Below are 12,631 nucleotides of genomic sequence, written 5' to 3'. Positions count from 1 at the left end.
TTATACTGTTACATATATAACTGTGTACTGTTCTGTACTGTCATGCTGTAACTTGCTTGGGCATACACAATATTTTCAGCTTTGTCATGCATCGTTTGTTCTGCAGTGTACAGGGAGAAACGGGAGGCGATTAACCTCCCCCGACCGGCAATCAGATGGTCTGATGTATTTCTGGGATGTTTTAAATTTTAGTCGCTCCTCGTGAATATTCGTGAAGTTTAACCATTTCACTGCAGCAAAAAAAAAAAGAACCGAAAAGAGGGATATCTTTAAGTTCTGTAGCTCAAACTATCTACAATAAGTAGTTCAATTGTCTACAAGAATCTTTGAATCACCTTAAACTCTTGTCAAGACTGTCAACATTTAACTTTAGCAATCAAACTGTTAAATGGATACAGTCTTATCTATTAGATAGAAATCAATGCGTGCAAATAAAGAATAGTAAGTTACCCTATCTTCTCTATACGCAGGGTGTCCCTCAGGGATCAATTTTAGGTCCCCTGCTATTTTCACTTCATGTAAATAACTTGCCCAATGTGTGCAAAAATGTGGACACGATTATGTATGCAGAGGATATGGTAATTTTTACACAAGCCAAAAGTGCTGCTGATGCAGCCCATCAGCTTACATTAGCCTTAAATGACTTACAAAAATGGCTGAATGATTCATGCCTGTGCCTTAATGTTAAAAACCGTATCAATGTTTTGTAGTAAACCTAAAACAACCGTGGCCGCAGTAAAAGTTCGCTTGGGTGGACAATTAATTAATGTTGAGGAATTTAAGTATTTGGGAGTGCTAACGATTCGAAATTATCTTTTAAAAAAAGTTGTGAAAACTGTACTGTAAATGTTAATATACGGAACTTTAGACATATTCGTACATCATTAACGGATACGGCAGCGATTACATTCCTGCACTCTATGATACTGGCTTATATTGAGTACTGTATCATAAGCTGGTCCTATACGAGTCATGCTGCTTTTGGGCCAATTGAAGTATGCTACAAAAGAGCATTGAAAATATTAGACAAGAAACCTTCGTCATATCACCATTGTCAAATTTTAGATAAATATAAGCTTTTAAATTTTGCTAATTTCAAATTATTTAAATCAGCCTGTCTAATCTACAAGGTTTTACATGGTCTGGCGCCTCCACCATTGAGTGATTTTATTAAACAAAAGTCTAGCAGTGTTGCCGGGTCTCGAGTGACTAGAGCCACTATGAGAGGTGATTGTGACTTGGCAATTAGGCGGACCGCCTTTGCACAGAACGTCCTGTCATATCAGCGAGTGAGCTTCTGGAATAGTATTCCACTGTTAATGAGAGAACGCACAAGTCTTCTTATTGTGTTGAGGTTTCGAAATAATCTGACACCTGTCTCCACGGTGACCCCTAGTGGTCAGAACAGTAAATGCAACAAAAACCCAGGCTAAACATGCATAAAAACGTATTTTGCTAAAAAATATTAAGTAAATTATTTCAAATGCAATTATCTAACCATCTACTAAGATTATCAAGTGTCCTGTGTTCTTTTATCAATTGTCAGAGTTTGTTTTGTTTGTTCTATGAATGGCTCAGCTAAACAGGCCAATACGAGACAATTAACCATTATTCATTTTAATTAAATGTCTAAAACTTATACAAATGTATAAAGCTGATCAGAGATCAGGTATAACCCACCACAGACACTTGTTCATTGGTTCTAACTTTAGCTGGACAATAACTTTATTCTAGAGCCGCTGTAAAGCCAAAACAATCTGTTACTTTGATTTCCTATTATCAAAGCTGCTTTGAAACAATCCATATTGTTAAAAGCGCTATATAAATGAAGGTGACTTGACTTGACAATCCTCATGTTAATGGGTTGACAGATATCATCTCCCCCAACCATTGAAATTTCAAAGTGTTTTCAAACAGTTATGACATAATTTCACTTTTATTTTGGAAAATGTCATCACTAGCCTTCCTATACTGTGACTGTTTCCCCTTGGGGGTAGTTTTTGTTTTATTTTGTTTCTTTTTGAAGTCTAGTAAAAAGCTCATTAAACCATGCATAGTTGAGTCCTCCTTACATCCCTTACCTCACAATAAGTAACTCACAGTATACTCAAAATACATGTGCACACCATGTTTTTCATAAATTACATTTATATGTCCCATATACAGGTAAAACGCAAAAAAAAATATATATATATCGTGCAAAAGTTCATTTATTTCAGTAATTCACCTTAAAAGGTGAAACTAATATATTATAGACTCATTACATGCAAAGTGAGATATTTCAAGCCTTTATTTTATTGATTGATTGATTATGGCTTGTACAGTTTCACCTGTATTTATAAAAAATACATGTAATTTTATATTTAAAGACTCTATGGCATCTATATCAGTGACATATACGTCACATGTATGTAAACAATATAATATATATGAGACATACTGTATGTCAAAATATGGATTATACATAATATATCCCATATAAATATATATGTTTATGTCAATATGGAATCGTTCCAGTTTCCAGTAGGTTATATGGTTGGTCGGTCTCTCTCTCTCTCTCTCTCTCTCTCTCTCTCTCTCTCTCTCTCTCTCTCTCTCTCTCTCTCTCTCTCTCTCTCTCTCTCTCTCTCTCTCTCTCTCTCTCTCTCTCTCAACTCGAGCCAATTGAGCAGTCACACCACGGCCACTGGATATCCAGACCATATTGTTTGTCATGGCAGCAGTGTGAAGGGGAAATCCCCAAAATGACCTAGAAAACACTTCACATACATACCAAAATGCAATTTCTAAACTATATTTCCTATTTGTTTCCTTAGCTGTTTGCCATGTCTTTTGCATGGGCCTACCAAGAAATACCCAAGTACCAGCACAGAGACCCTCTGACCTCTAAGGTGCTGCTTTGTGAGCAGTGTCCACCTGGCACGGCCGTGAAACGCCACTGCAGGACGGAGGAACCCACCATTTGTGTCCCCTGCCCAGAAAAACGCTTTGCGGAACAGTGGCATTGGGGAGACAGCTGTCAACATTGTACATCTGTTTGCAAAGAAAGGCAGATTGTACGAAGGGAATGTAACAGCACTCATGACAGGCTCTGTGAGTGTATACCTGGGTATCACCTGGTCGTAGAATTTTGTGTCCATCACACAGCTTGCTTACCTGGCTCTGGAGTCGCTATACAGGGTACGTACATTCATTCTTTGTCAACATTGTGCTAGAACAATATTTATGAATTCAAGACCATCGATGTTTAAACCAGTGTGTCTAAACGCGTAATTTAGCAATTTTACAGACTTGCCAGATGCAAGTTATGTATCCAGTTTCAAAACATCTCATTCACCAAAATATTATGAAGAAAAGCTACACAATGTAAATTGCAAGGACTCCAAAATTTCTGGCCTCTTGAAAAGCTTGTTCAGCAAGGAGCCACTTTTATTTTACATTTTTCTGGTGTGTCATTGCTTTAAAATGCCATTTTAAAAATAATTATTGGGGAGCTTCAGTGGTTTTCCACACTCAGCCAGTCAACTGACCCTGAATTAAACCCTTAATGCACCCATATATTCCTTGTTTTACCATTTTTAATCCAGTATTCAGTATTCTTTGTGTCAAACCGGTTTCAAGGTTAAGAAAGCACATTCGTTAGAAAGAAGTATTAGCAGTCGGCCAGTACCTCACTTAAGCTTTCTTGACAGCTGGTGGAACATTTGGCAGCATGTAGGATTAAAGAATTCAACTTAACAGGTGAAACTAATATATTATATAGACTCATTACATGCAAAGTGAGATATTTCAAGCCTTTTTTTTGTTATAATTTTGATGATTATGGCTTACAGCTTATGAAACCCACGAAATCAAAATCCCAGAAAATTTGAATGACATGAAATCACACAGTAATTACACAGTAATACCATGGTCATTGAACCAGGCTTTGGTTCTTTTGGCAGTGTGGGCAGGTGCAAATCCTGCTGGAAAATGAAGGAAGCATGAAGTGCTCTGAAAATTTCCTGGTAGACAGCTGCGTTGACTCTGGATTTAATAAAGCACAGTGGACCAAAGTCCTCTTTTCTGATGAGAGCAAATTTTGCATCTCATTTGGAAATCAAGGTCCCAGAGTCTGGAGGAAGAGAGGAGAGGCACAGAATCCACGTTGCTTGAAGTCCAGTGTAAAGTTTCCACAGTCAGTGATTTGAGGTGCCATGATTTGAGGTTTGGGGTGCCATGTCATCTGCTGGTGTTGGTCCACTGTGTTTTCTGAGGTCCAAGGTCAACGCAGCCATCTACCAGGAAGTTTTAGAGCACTTCATGCTTCCTGCTGCTGACCAACTTTATGGAGATGCAGATTTAATTTTCCAACAGGACTCGGCACCTGCACACAGTGCCAAAGCTACCAGTACCTGGTTTAAGGACCATGGTATCCCTGTTCTTAATTGCCCAGCAAACTCGCCTGACCTTAACCCTATAGAAAATCTATGGGGTATTGTGAAGAGGAAGATGTGACACGCCAGACCCAACAATCCAGAAGAGCTGAAGGCCACTATCAGAGAAACCTGGGCTCTCATAACACCTGAGCAGTGCCACAGACTGACCGACTCCATGCCACGCCGCATTGCTGCAGTAATTCAGGCAAAAGGAGCCCCAACTAAGTATTGCGTGCTGTACATGCTCATACATTTCATGTTCATACTTTTCAGTTGGCCAGCATTTCTAAAAATCCTTTTTTTTGTATTGGTCTTAAGTAATATTCTAATTTTATGAGATACTGAATTTGGGATTTTCATTAGTTGTCAGTTATAATAATAAAAATTTAAATAAATAAACATTTGAAATATATCAGTCTGTGTGTAATGAATGAATATAATATACAAGTTTCACTTTTTGAATGAAATTACTGAATTAAATCAACTTTTTCATGATATTCTAATTAAATGACCAGCACCTGTATTTGCTGTCAGGCTGCTATTTAATCATGCTGTTTGTTGTATCAGTGAGAAATTCACAGTGGCTGAATTCCAGCAGAGTAATCACTTCCTTGTTAGCAATGTAGAGTGTGAGTGACAATGGTGTACATTAAATAGAATAACACTGCTGAGTCTAATGGGGATGATCTGTTCATTCTCAGAATTTGTGTTCAATACAAGATGTTTTCATTTTGTCATTTATTTGTGTCTCTTTTTAATTAGGTCAAATATTAACCCTCTGTGTTCCGTTGTGAATTATTGAATTCCCAGCCCACATGCATCACATTTTAAAAATGAATTTACTGGCTAAAACCTTAAATTGAAGAATATATTATGAATACTTGGTTTCTGTAACCAGTGAAGATGGCAAGATTTTGGCTCTGATTTATCTCCATAAGCAGTATGGGTGATTCCATCATTAGTCTTTTTCATGAAAATATAATATAAATATAATATAAAATAATTTTCCTTGAGATTTTCTCATAGTTTGTTACAAATGTATGAATTCAAATATTTTTGTTTTCAATGTCTTTTAAATTAAAAGTATTGAATTCTATATTTTTAAATAATAATAAAAATAGTCGAGCAGTTCTATATTCACCATAAGATGGTGACAGAGGTCCTTGAACATTTGTGATGTCCTCTTCTGGCTCATAGGCTATATGAGTTTTTCTTGATGAGCATATCCTTTTCACCAAGTGTTACACTTCAGTACATAAATCAATTTGTGCTATGAACAACAATACAATCCCAAATTATGCAGCTTAATGGAGAGATGTGTTTTATTATTTGTCTAACCGATCAAACATATTGGAATTTTTGCCTGGTGGATAAGACAATGAAATGACATAATCAAGACTTATCCAGAATCTATAATATTATAGAGACTTGGATTGTTTTGACTTATCCCTAAGCAACCTCCCACAACGCCCTAGTAACACCCTAGCAACAACACAAAATGCTAAAAGAAAAAAATAACACCTTAGCCACTACACACCAACACTCTACCGACCACTGAGCAGTGTGGTGACAAAAATTCCTAGTGCAAAAAACAAAATAGGGTCACTTAGTCAATTTTTCTAACTTGTGTGTGCAGAAAAGGTTATCATGCAATATTTTCACCATATTTGCAATAGGTGCGTAAACGTAAAACAAAAAGTGATCTTACTCTATAGTTTTAATGTAGATGGATTCTAAATGAATAGGCACATGCCAGTTAGATGCCCAAACTGTGCTTACCACAGAACCTGTCCAGTACAGGGCAGTTCATCAAGAAACACTTTGGGGGCCATTCTCAAAAGCAGTTGAAACATAATAGACACTTTTTTTTTGCCCTAGACTACACGTTTCATGTTAAACCTGCTGTTGAGCAATATCACACATTATTGCTACTCTGAAAAAAGTACAAATTAATGTAAGTTTGGCTTATTGTCACGTTTTTAATTTCTAAAAAAAATGTGAAATTAATGTTGTATGTTTTAAAGTTCTATGCACAGTTAAAGAATGAGACCCAAAAGTAAAGATCTAGTTCCTCAAAATTCCTTAGTTCCTTATTCACATAATTAAACTCCACTAATAGTTTCAGGGTTTTTTTTTTTTTTTTTTTTCATCTTAGTCATTTATAGATCTGACTCATTTTTTACCTAAACATGTGAGTAGCTGGTTTCTTTTAGTCATGTGTGACGTGAATGACATTTGTCCAAGTGATGAATCCTAAACAATTCTTCATAAAACTCTCACTTCCTGAATCAGAATCAGAATCAGAAAGAGCTTTATTGCCAAGTGTGCTTGCACACATAAGGAATTTTTCTTGCTATGTTTCATACACCAGACATGGGTGTTTAGGTTGAATAAAATGCTATTATTTTCTCATATATCTTTTCACAGTGGGTACATCCATATGATTATACATTCTTAATATAAAGAATGTTGGAGAAAACGTGGGAGTTTTAGCATTGAAAGAGCTTTAGTCATGTTTAAAATGGTAACATTCCCTTATCCCATACTATAATACATATTCACTTTTAATATAATATAATATAATAGCAAAGTAGCACAAAATAGAATTTAAACAATGTTGGGCAGAATTATTTACACAGTATGCTGTATATATAAATATAAAGTAAGAATAAATATTCAGATGAATGCCATGATGAATGTGCCTGCTTTGCATTGAAGTAGACCTAGTTTTTGCTATTCAAAGTATTCTGTATTCTAAAATTACATATTGCAATTGTGCATTGAGAGTGTATGTACATGTCCTGCAGGCACACCAGAGAGGAACACAGTGTGTGAGAAGTGTCCCCAGGGTTATTTCTCAAGCACATCTTCGTCCACTGAGCCGTGTATGCCCCACAGGGATTGCACTCAACTGGGCCTGAAGACTGTCAGACTTGGCACAACCACCCAGGACACACTGTGTGAATCTGAGAATAAAGAGTTCACCTTTGACTGCTCCCATCAGCACACAGAATGTCACACTGGTAAGCTTCATTAAACAATTCCAGCCCTTGTTTTAGCATTGAAAATATTGTTTGCTTTGAAGATAATTTGTGCCAATTTTGGTAAATAATGGACACATTTTTGATTAAATAGCTGTGCTGATTCCTGGTGCATCCCTAGGAATTGCCCTAGCTGGGCCCAGTGGCAGTGTATTGCCATGTCTATGTACTGCTTACTGATTTCCGTTAGATCAGGGGAAGGGGTGTACAATCGCTGTCAGTCCAGGGGGTTGGGGCTGACTGTTATATCTGTTGTGGCAAAAAACAATTACTAAACTCAGCATTCCCAGGCAAAGAGACGTCAAGATCCAAATTGTATTTAAAAAGAAAAGTAATTTATTCATGCAAGAAATGGTTCCCTGACTCCAGCCTTGCAGCCAGGCTGCAGGCCAGAGTCAGAGACAGACAGATACAGGCACTCCTGCCCTCCTGCCCTGCTACTTTATAATGCAAGGGAATCTATCAACCCCCACCGTTTACACAAGAAGGAACATCTTCCCCCAGCATGGAAACTTAAGATACAGATCATTCTCGGGCTCACACCTCCCTCCAGCTGAACCAACGTTACATCAGGAAACTCAGAATACAGACAGAGAACATACAGCATTAATCTGTTAAATCATTAGGAACAGAATAAGAAATAAAAGATTAAAATCGCCATTACATATCAAACTGCGTTGATAGGGTTGCCATAGAAATGCATAATTCCGAGTCTGAGGATGCAAACAGCTCCATAGAACGTCACAAGTTCTCATCTCGTAATTATGATAATAAGCTTTGGTTAAGGAGGCTGCTGTTTGTGTGCAGTGTTCGGTGACTCTAGCAATGTGTGATGTCTGTGCAAGCAGGGTGAGCGGAGGTATGCAAACTCCAAAAGGATGGTCATCTTTGCATTTGCGTAGGCTTGAACATTGGTTTATTTTAATTTATAAGATTATTTTAGGAAAACTTCCCATTTATTTAAATAGGAAATTTGTATCTTTGCAACATGTTCACAATCTCAGGTCTAATTGGTTACAGTTTAAAGTGCCGTCTATTAGAACAGAAGCTGGTAAGTTAAGCCTGTTCTATTATGGCCCCTGGTCCTGGAATGATGTACAGACTAAACTCCAACTACAAACCCTCATCTCTTTAAATGTTTTTAAATGGAAAATTAGGAATTTAATTACTACTAAGTGCAGTTGCTTTGCAAATAATACTGTCACCTAATTATTTTTAAACATGATATATAAATGTTGTTTCTGTGAATAATACCATGTAGGGTGTTGGGTAATACTTATATGTTTGTGCTGCTGTGCTGAACTTTACATGCTGCTTAATATCTCGCTACTGAGACTTGCTTTGTGGTGTTTTAGTTGTATTTATTAATGATGCTGTTATTGGTTGTTAGCAGTGTTTTTATTTTTATTTTTTGTCTAGTTCGGCTATCTGACCCTGTCTTGACTAGGTCTCACTTGTAAAAGAGGTTTGTAACCTCAATGTGACTTTCCTAGTTAAATAAAGGTTAAGAAGAAGAAACTCATAGGCTGTCAGGCAGGTAGGACATCCTATCATAGCATTTTGGACCAAATGCAATGATTGGACAAACATGTTTTGGTCCTGAGACTTCCATAGAAGATATATATATATATATATATATATATATATATATATATATATATATATATATATATATATATATATATATATATATATATATATACATATATATATATATATATACATACAATTACACTTTTTAATTATTGATTGCTATTTGGATGTAAAGAGACTTTAAACCTCTATAATAAATTAAAAAAACAATTTATGAAAATCTTTTATCAAGGTAATGATAACATTGCTTACCCTAACTTTAAAAAAAAGAGGAAAAAAACCAGCAAATACAAAATAAACAGCAACATGATTTAATTGTTTTTTAGAGACTGATATATAATGTTGGGTGAATAACTCGATATTCAGCTTCAACTATTGAGTCCAGGCTTTTGAAAACATCCGAAACACATGCTTGGAGAAAATATCACTCCTGATGGTAGTCAGAAAGATATGACAAAGGGTGTCAGTTTCTCCAAATCAGGCTTCTTGTTAATGTCACTACATGTGAGAGATTGTTACCATGCTCACATGGTACATCATTCTGATTAGAAGAGACAAAATGCCCACCACACATGTGGTGGAGAGGTGTTCCATGTTATTTGTTGGAGAGGAGACAGAAGGATGAAGACAAATCAGTGTACCGGTATATGGGGATGTGGTGTTGCATGATATTCCCTTAGAAAGATGCAGAGCGGCTGTCCATGTATTGTTCCCACAATGCTGAGCTCTTTTATTGTTAATGCATCAATCGTTCAGCAGAATGGTATGCCTGTGACATTCTATTCGAAGGGGTGGGCAGTTTGGAACAAGTATTATTACTGATGAGCTTGAGTGTCTATTTTCTGGTGTCTGTTTTCAGTGTGAATGGATTTCTGACCCTATTTAGAGTACACAGCCTCCACAGTGCTTTGAAAAATAATGTGCTCTGTAGGTCCAGGGTCGAGCAGAGTAACTCTCCTTAGTTAGGAGTCCTGCTCGCAGGATGCCCGTCTCTTTGTCCGGTGTGAGATGGTTACTGCCTTTTTTGCAGTCCCTTTCATCTGGCTATCTCTCACGAGGTACTTCTCACCTGGCTCTCCTCGCCACTGAGCAGACCACCGCCGCAGTTGGTAGAGCGTGGTGGCAGCGGAGAGACACCTGTGGGTGAACTTGGCGGACATCGTTCCCCAGTCTTGGCATGCACTCCCCTCAGCATGGCAGCGTGGGTATTTTGTTACCCAGTAGTGTCTCAGGACGCTGTGCGAGTTCCCTGTTCTCAGGGAACAAGGGTTACAGTCGTAACCCAAGACGTTCATGTATTAATTAATATGAATTTTCAATGGCCAAAAATATATTTATAAAATACCCTAAATTAATAAATACTGTAAACAAGTTGTTCATTTTGTTACTTCATGATACCCAATGAATAATAAATTAATTAATATTATTATTATGAAATATGGTAAAGTATATGGTAAAGTGTTACCAACTTACCAACATTTCAAAATGATTAAAATCAGTAACAACTATAACCAAATTGTCAAAAAGGGGCTTCATTTAAAATTGTGTAATTGGTTATCAGGGTGGGAAATTAACTTGCCCAATTTTACCAGCCACTTATATTTTTTACCAGCCACTTTTTCTGGAATTCAAATTTATAAAAGAAAGTGCGCTAGCATATTTTGAATTGCTTCAATACACATTTTTATTATTATTATTAATACATATTTTATTAATATAGGCAAATAATTAATAGGCATATTCTACAGTAATTGTAGGCATACATGTTTAATGAAAAAAAAATATTGACTCATGTCTCAGTAATAGGGTTGGGCCAATAGCGCCGACTGTGTATCTGATATGAATAAAACACATCGGCAAATATATTTGAATGGATTGTTATTGCTGCTTCCATAAACACCATTGTGTATTTTACAAACTATAAATCTTTTGTTTTGCTATAAATTATATGTATTTAAATATCTGAAACCTAAAATAAACATTATGTGGTATATGACAAGCACTGAGCGTGTCCGTCTTTGGCTCAGCGCCAGCCATAGCGCAGAAGCTCAGTTTGAATCTGGCAGTTATGTCATGTCACTGTATATTCGCTCCTTAGTGGGCAGCTGCTGCAGAGCGTGCCAAAATCGAAATTGGCGATGAGATGTACCGGTAGTGGAAAATTAGAATGTTACGTTACTCGCACACTATTGGCAGGTTAGTGGGAACTGCACGAACCAATGACAGAGCGGCGTAACTGCGCGAACCAATGCGAAGCCCTGAACTGAGGGGAATCCCCGGGGAATCCGCCTATAAAAGACTCGAATTGCCATGGATTCAGGTTTTTATTGACTGAAGTGACGATCGCTAGAAGTTTGCACGGTGCTAATTTCCCACCCTGTTGGTTATGGTGGTACCATACTCTAGAGAGCAGTAGATTGTGTTCAGGGCAAATTAAAAATGTAATATTGATAATGAAATTATAGATTTTTATATACCGTATTGTTCCGAATATAAGACCCCCCCCCCCCCCTTTTTCCCAAGATGTACCTTTTTGAAAAGGGCTTTTCGAGGACCAAATCTTGTCTTTAATAATAATTTAAAAATATATTTTATTTTAAAATAATTTTCATATTGCATATTTTTCATATTTTAATTTTTATATTAAAAGTACTGTAAATACTTAGCTGGCTAACGTCAGACCTCGTCTCATTGAGACGTGGTCTGGGAACCACATGTTCATTTTCTCGTATTTGAGGCGTGGTTTACGAATGCCCGAGCCGTTTATTGGGCGCTACGAATGTCTATCAAATGCACCTGTACGTAGCTCATAGACAATCATTTCAAATATACCAGATGACATATGTAGAGCGACAGAAATTCGACAAGGAAGACACGATGGCGTTCAGCGACTATTCCGAGAGGTTAGTGTTATTAGGGGTGACAGTCGCACAGGAGTCAAGGCAATCAAGAAGATCCTGCCAGCGTTGCTTCTCCCAAATTACCAGGCTGGAAAGATACTTTCCTACATTCAGGCAATGGGGAAGAAGAGTTCCGAAACACAGACAGCAACATAGCCAAAAGGCAACGCGAGCCAACAGTAGGTTGGTAGCAGGGCGAAAACATCCTTCTTGGTTATGAAATGGTTTACCGCCAAAAGTTGCTCTTTTTTCAAAATAAAATTGCGTTCTAAACTACTTAGAACACTATCTAAGGCTGCATCGAAAGGTAACTTCGCGTCTGCTAGAATGTTGGATCCATAGATATAAATAAACTGATTCGGTGTGTCGCATAGACGTCGTCATCATCTTGCTGCTCCCTCCCCGTTCTGTGATTGGTCCCCTCGCTGAGGCGAAAATCTGGTCCATGGAATCCAGGCTGCCTAGCAGCGTGAATAAAATAAAACAAGGCAGCATGGGGAAACCCAGGCTAGTTAATACTGGTTAAATGTACCAACAATCATGTTTAAAAATAAAACTTTCATGGCACACCAAAAAAGCCTGCGTTTACACTGGCACAGAAAATCCTATCTTTTACTCACATCTGACACAGATCGGAATATGTTATAACATGTAAACACAAAAATCCGCACGAGATCCG

At 37.2% G+C, this 12,631-nt stretch overlaps 1 protein-coding gene across 1 annotated transcript in view; it reads left to right on the top strand.

Moving 5' to 3' along the window:
- The window catches only part of LOC307005992 (tumor necrosis factor receptor superfamily member 11B-like), a 43,215-nt gene that overhangs the window by 17,281 nt on the left and 13,303 nt on the right, over positions 1-12,631 (top strand). Inside the window, exons 2-3 of the mRNA XM_079626578.1 lie at positions 2,817-3,180; positions 7,226-7,441. Coding sequence (XP_079482704.1) covers positions 2,817-3,180; positions 7,226-7,441 — 580 coding nt within the window. The remainder of the gene's footprint in view (positions 1-2,816; positions 3,181-7,225; positions 7,442-12,631) is intronic.

This window comes from Phoxinus phoxinus, assembly GCF_949152265.1.
Source record: "Phoxinus phoxinus genome assembly, chromosome: 10".
Classification (NCBI taxonomy): domain Eukaryota; kingdom Metazoa; phylum Chordata; class Actinopteri; order Cypriniformes; family Leuciscidae; genus Phoxinus; species Phoxinus phoxinus.
Note: the sequence above shows the minus strand (reverse complement) of the source record. Positions and strands in the feature narration are given on the sequence as shown.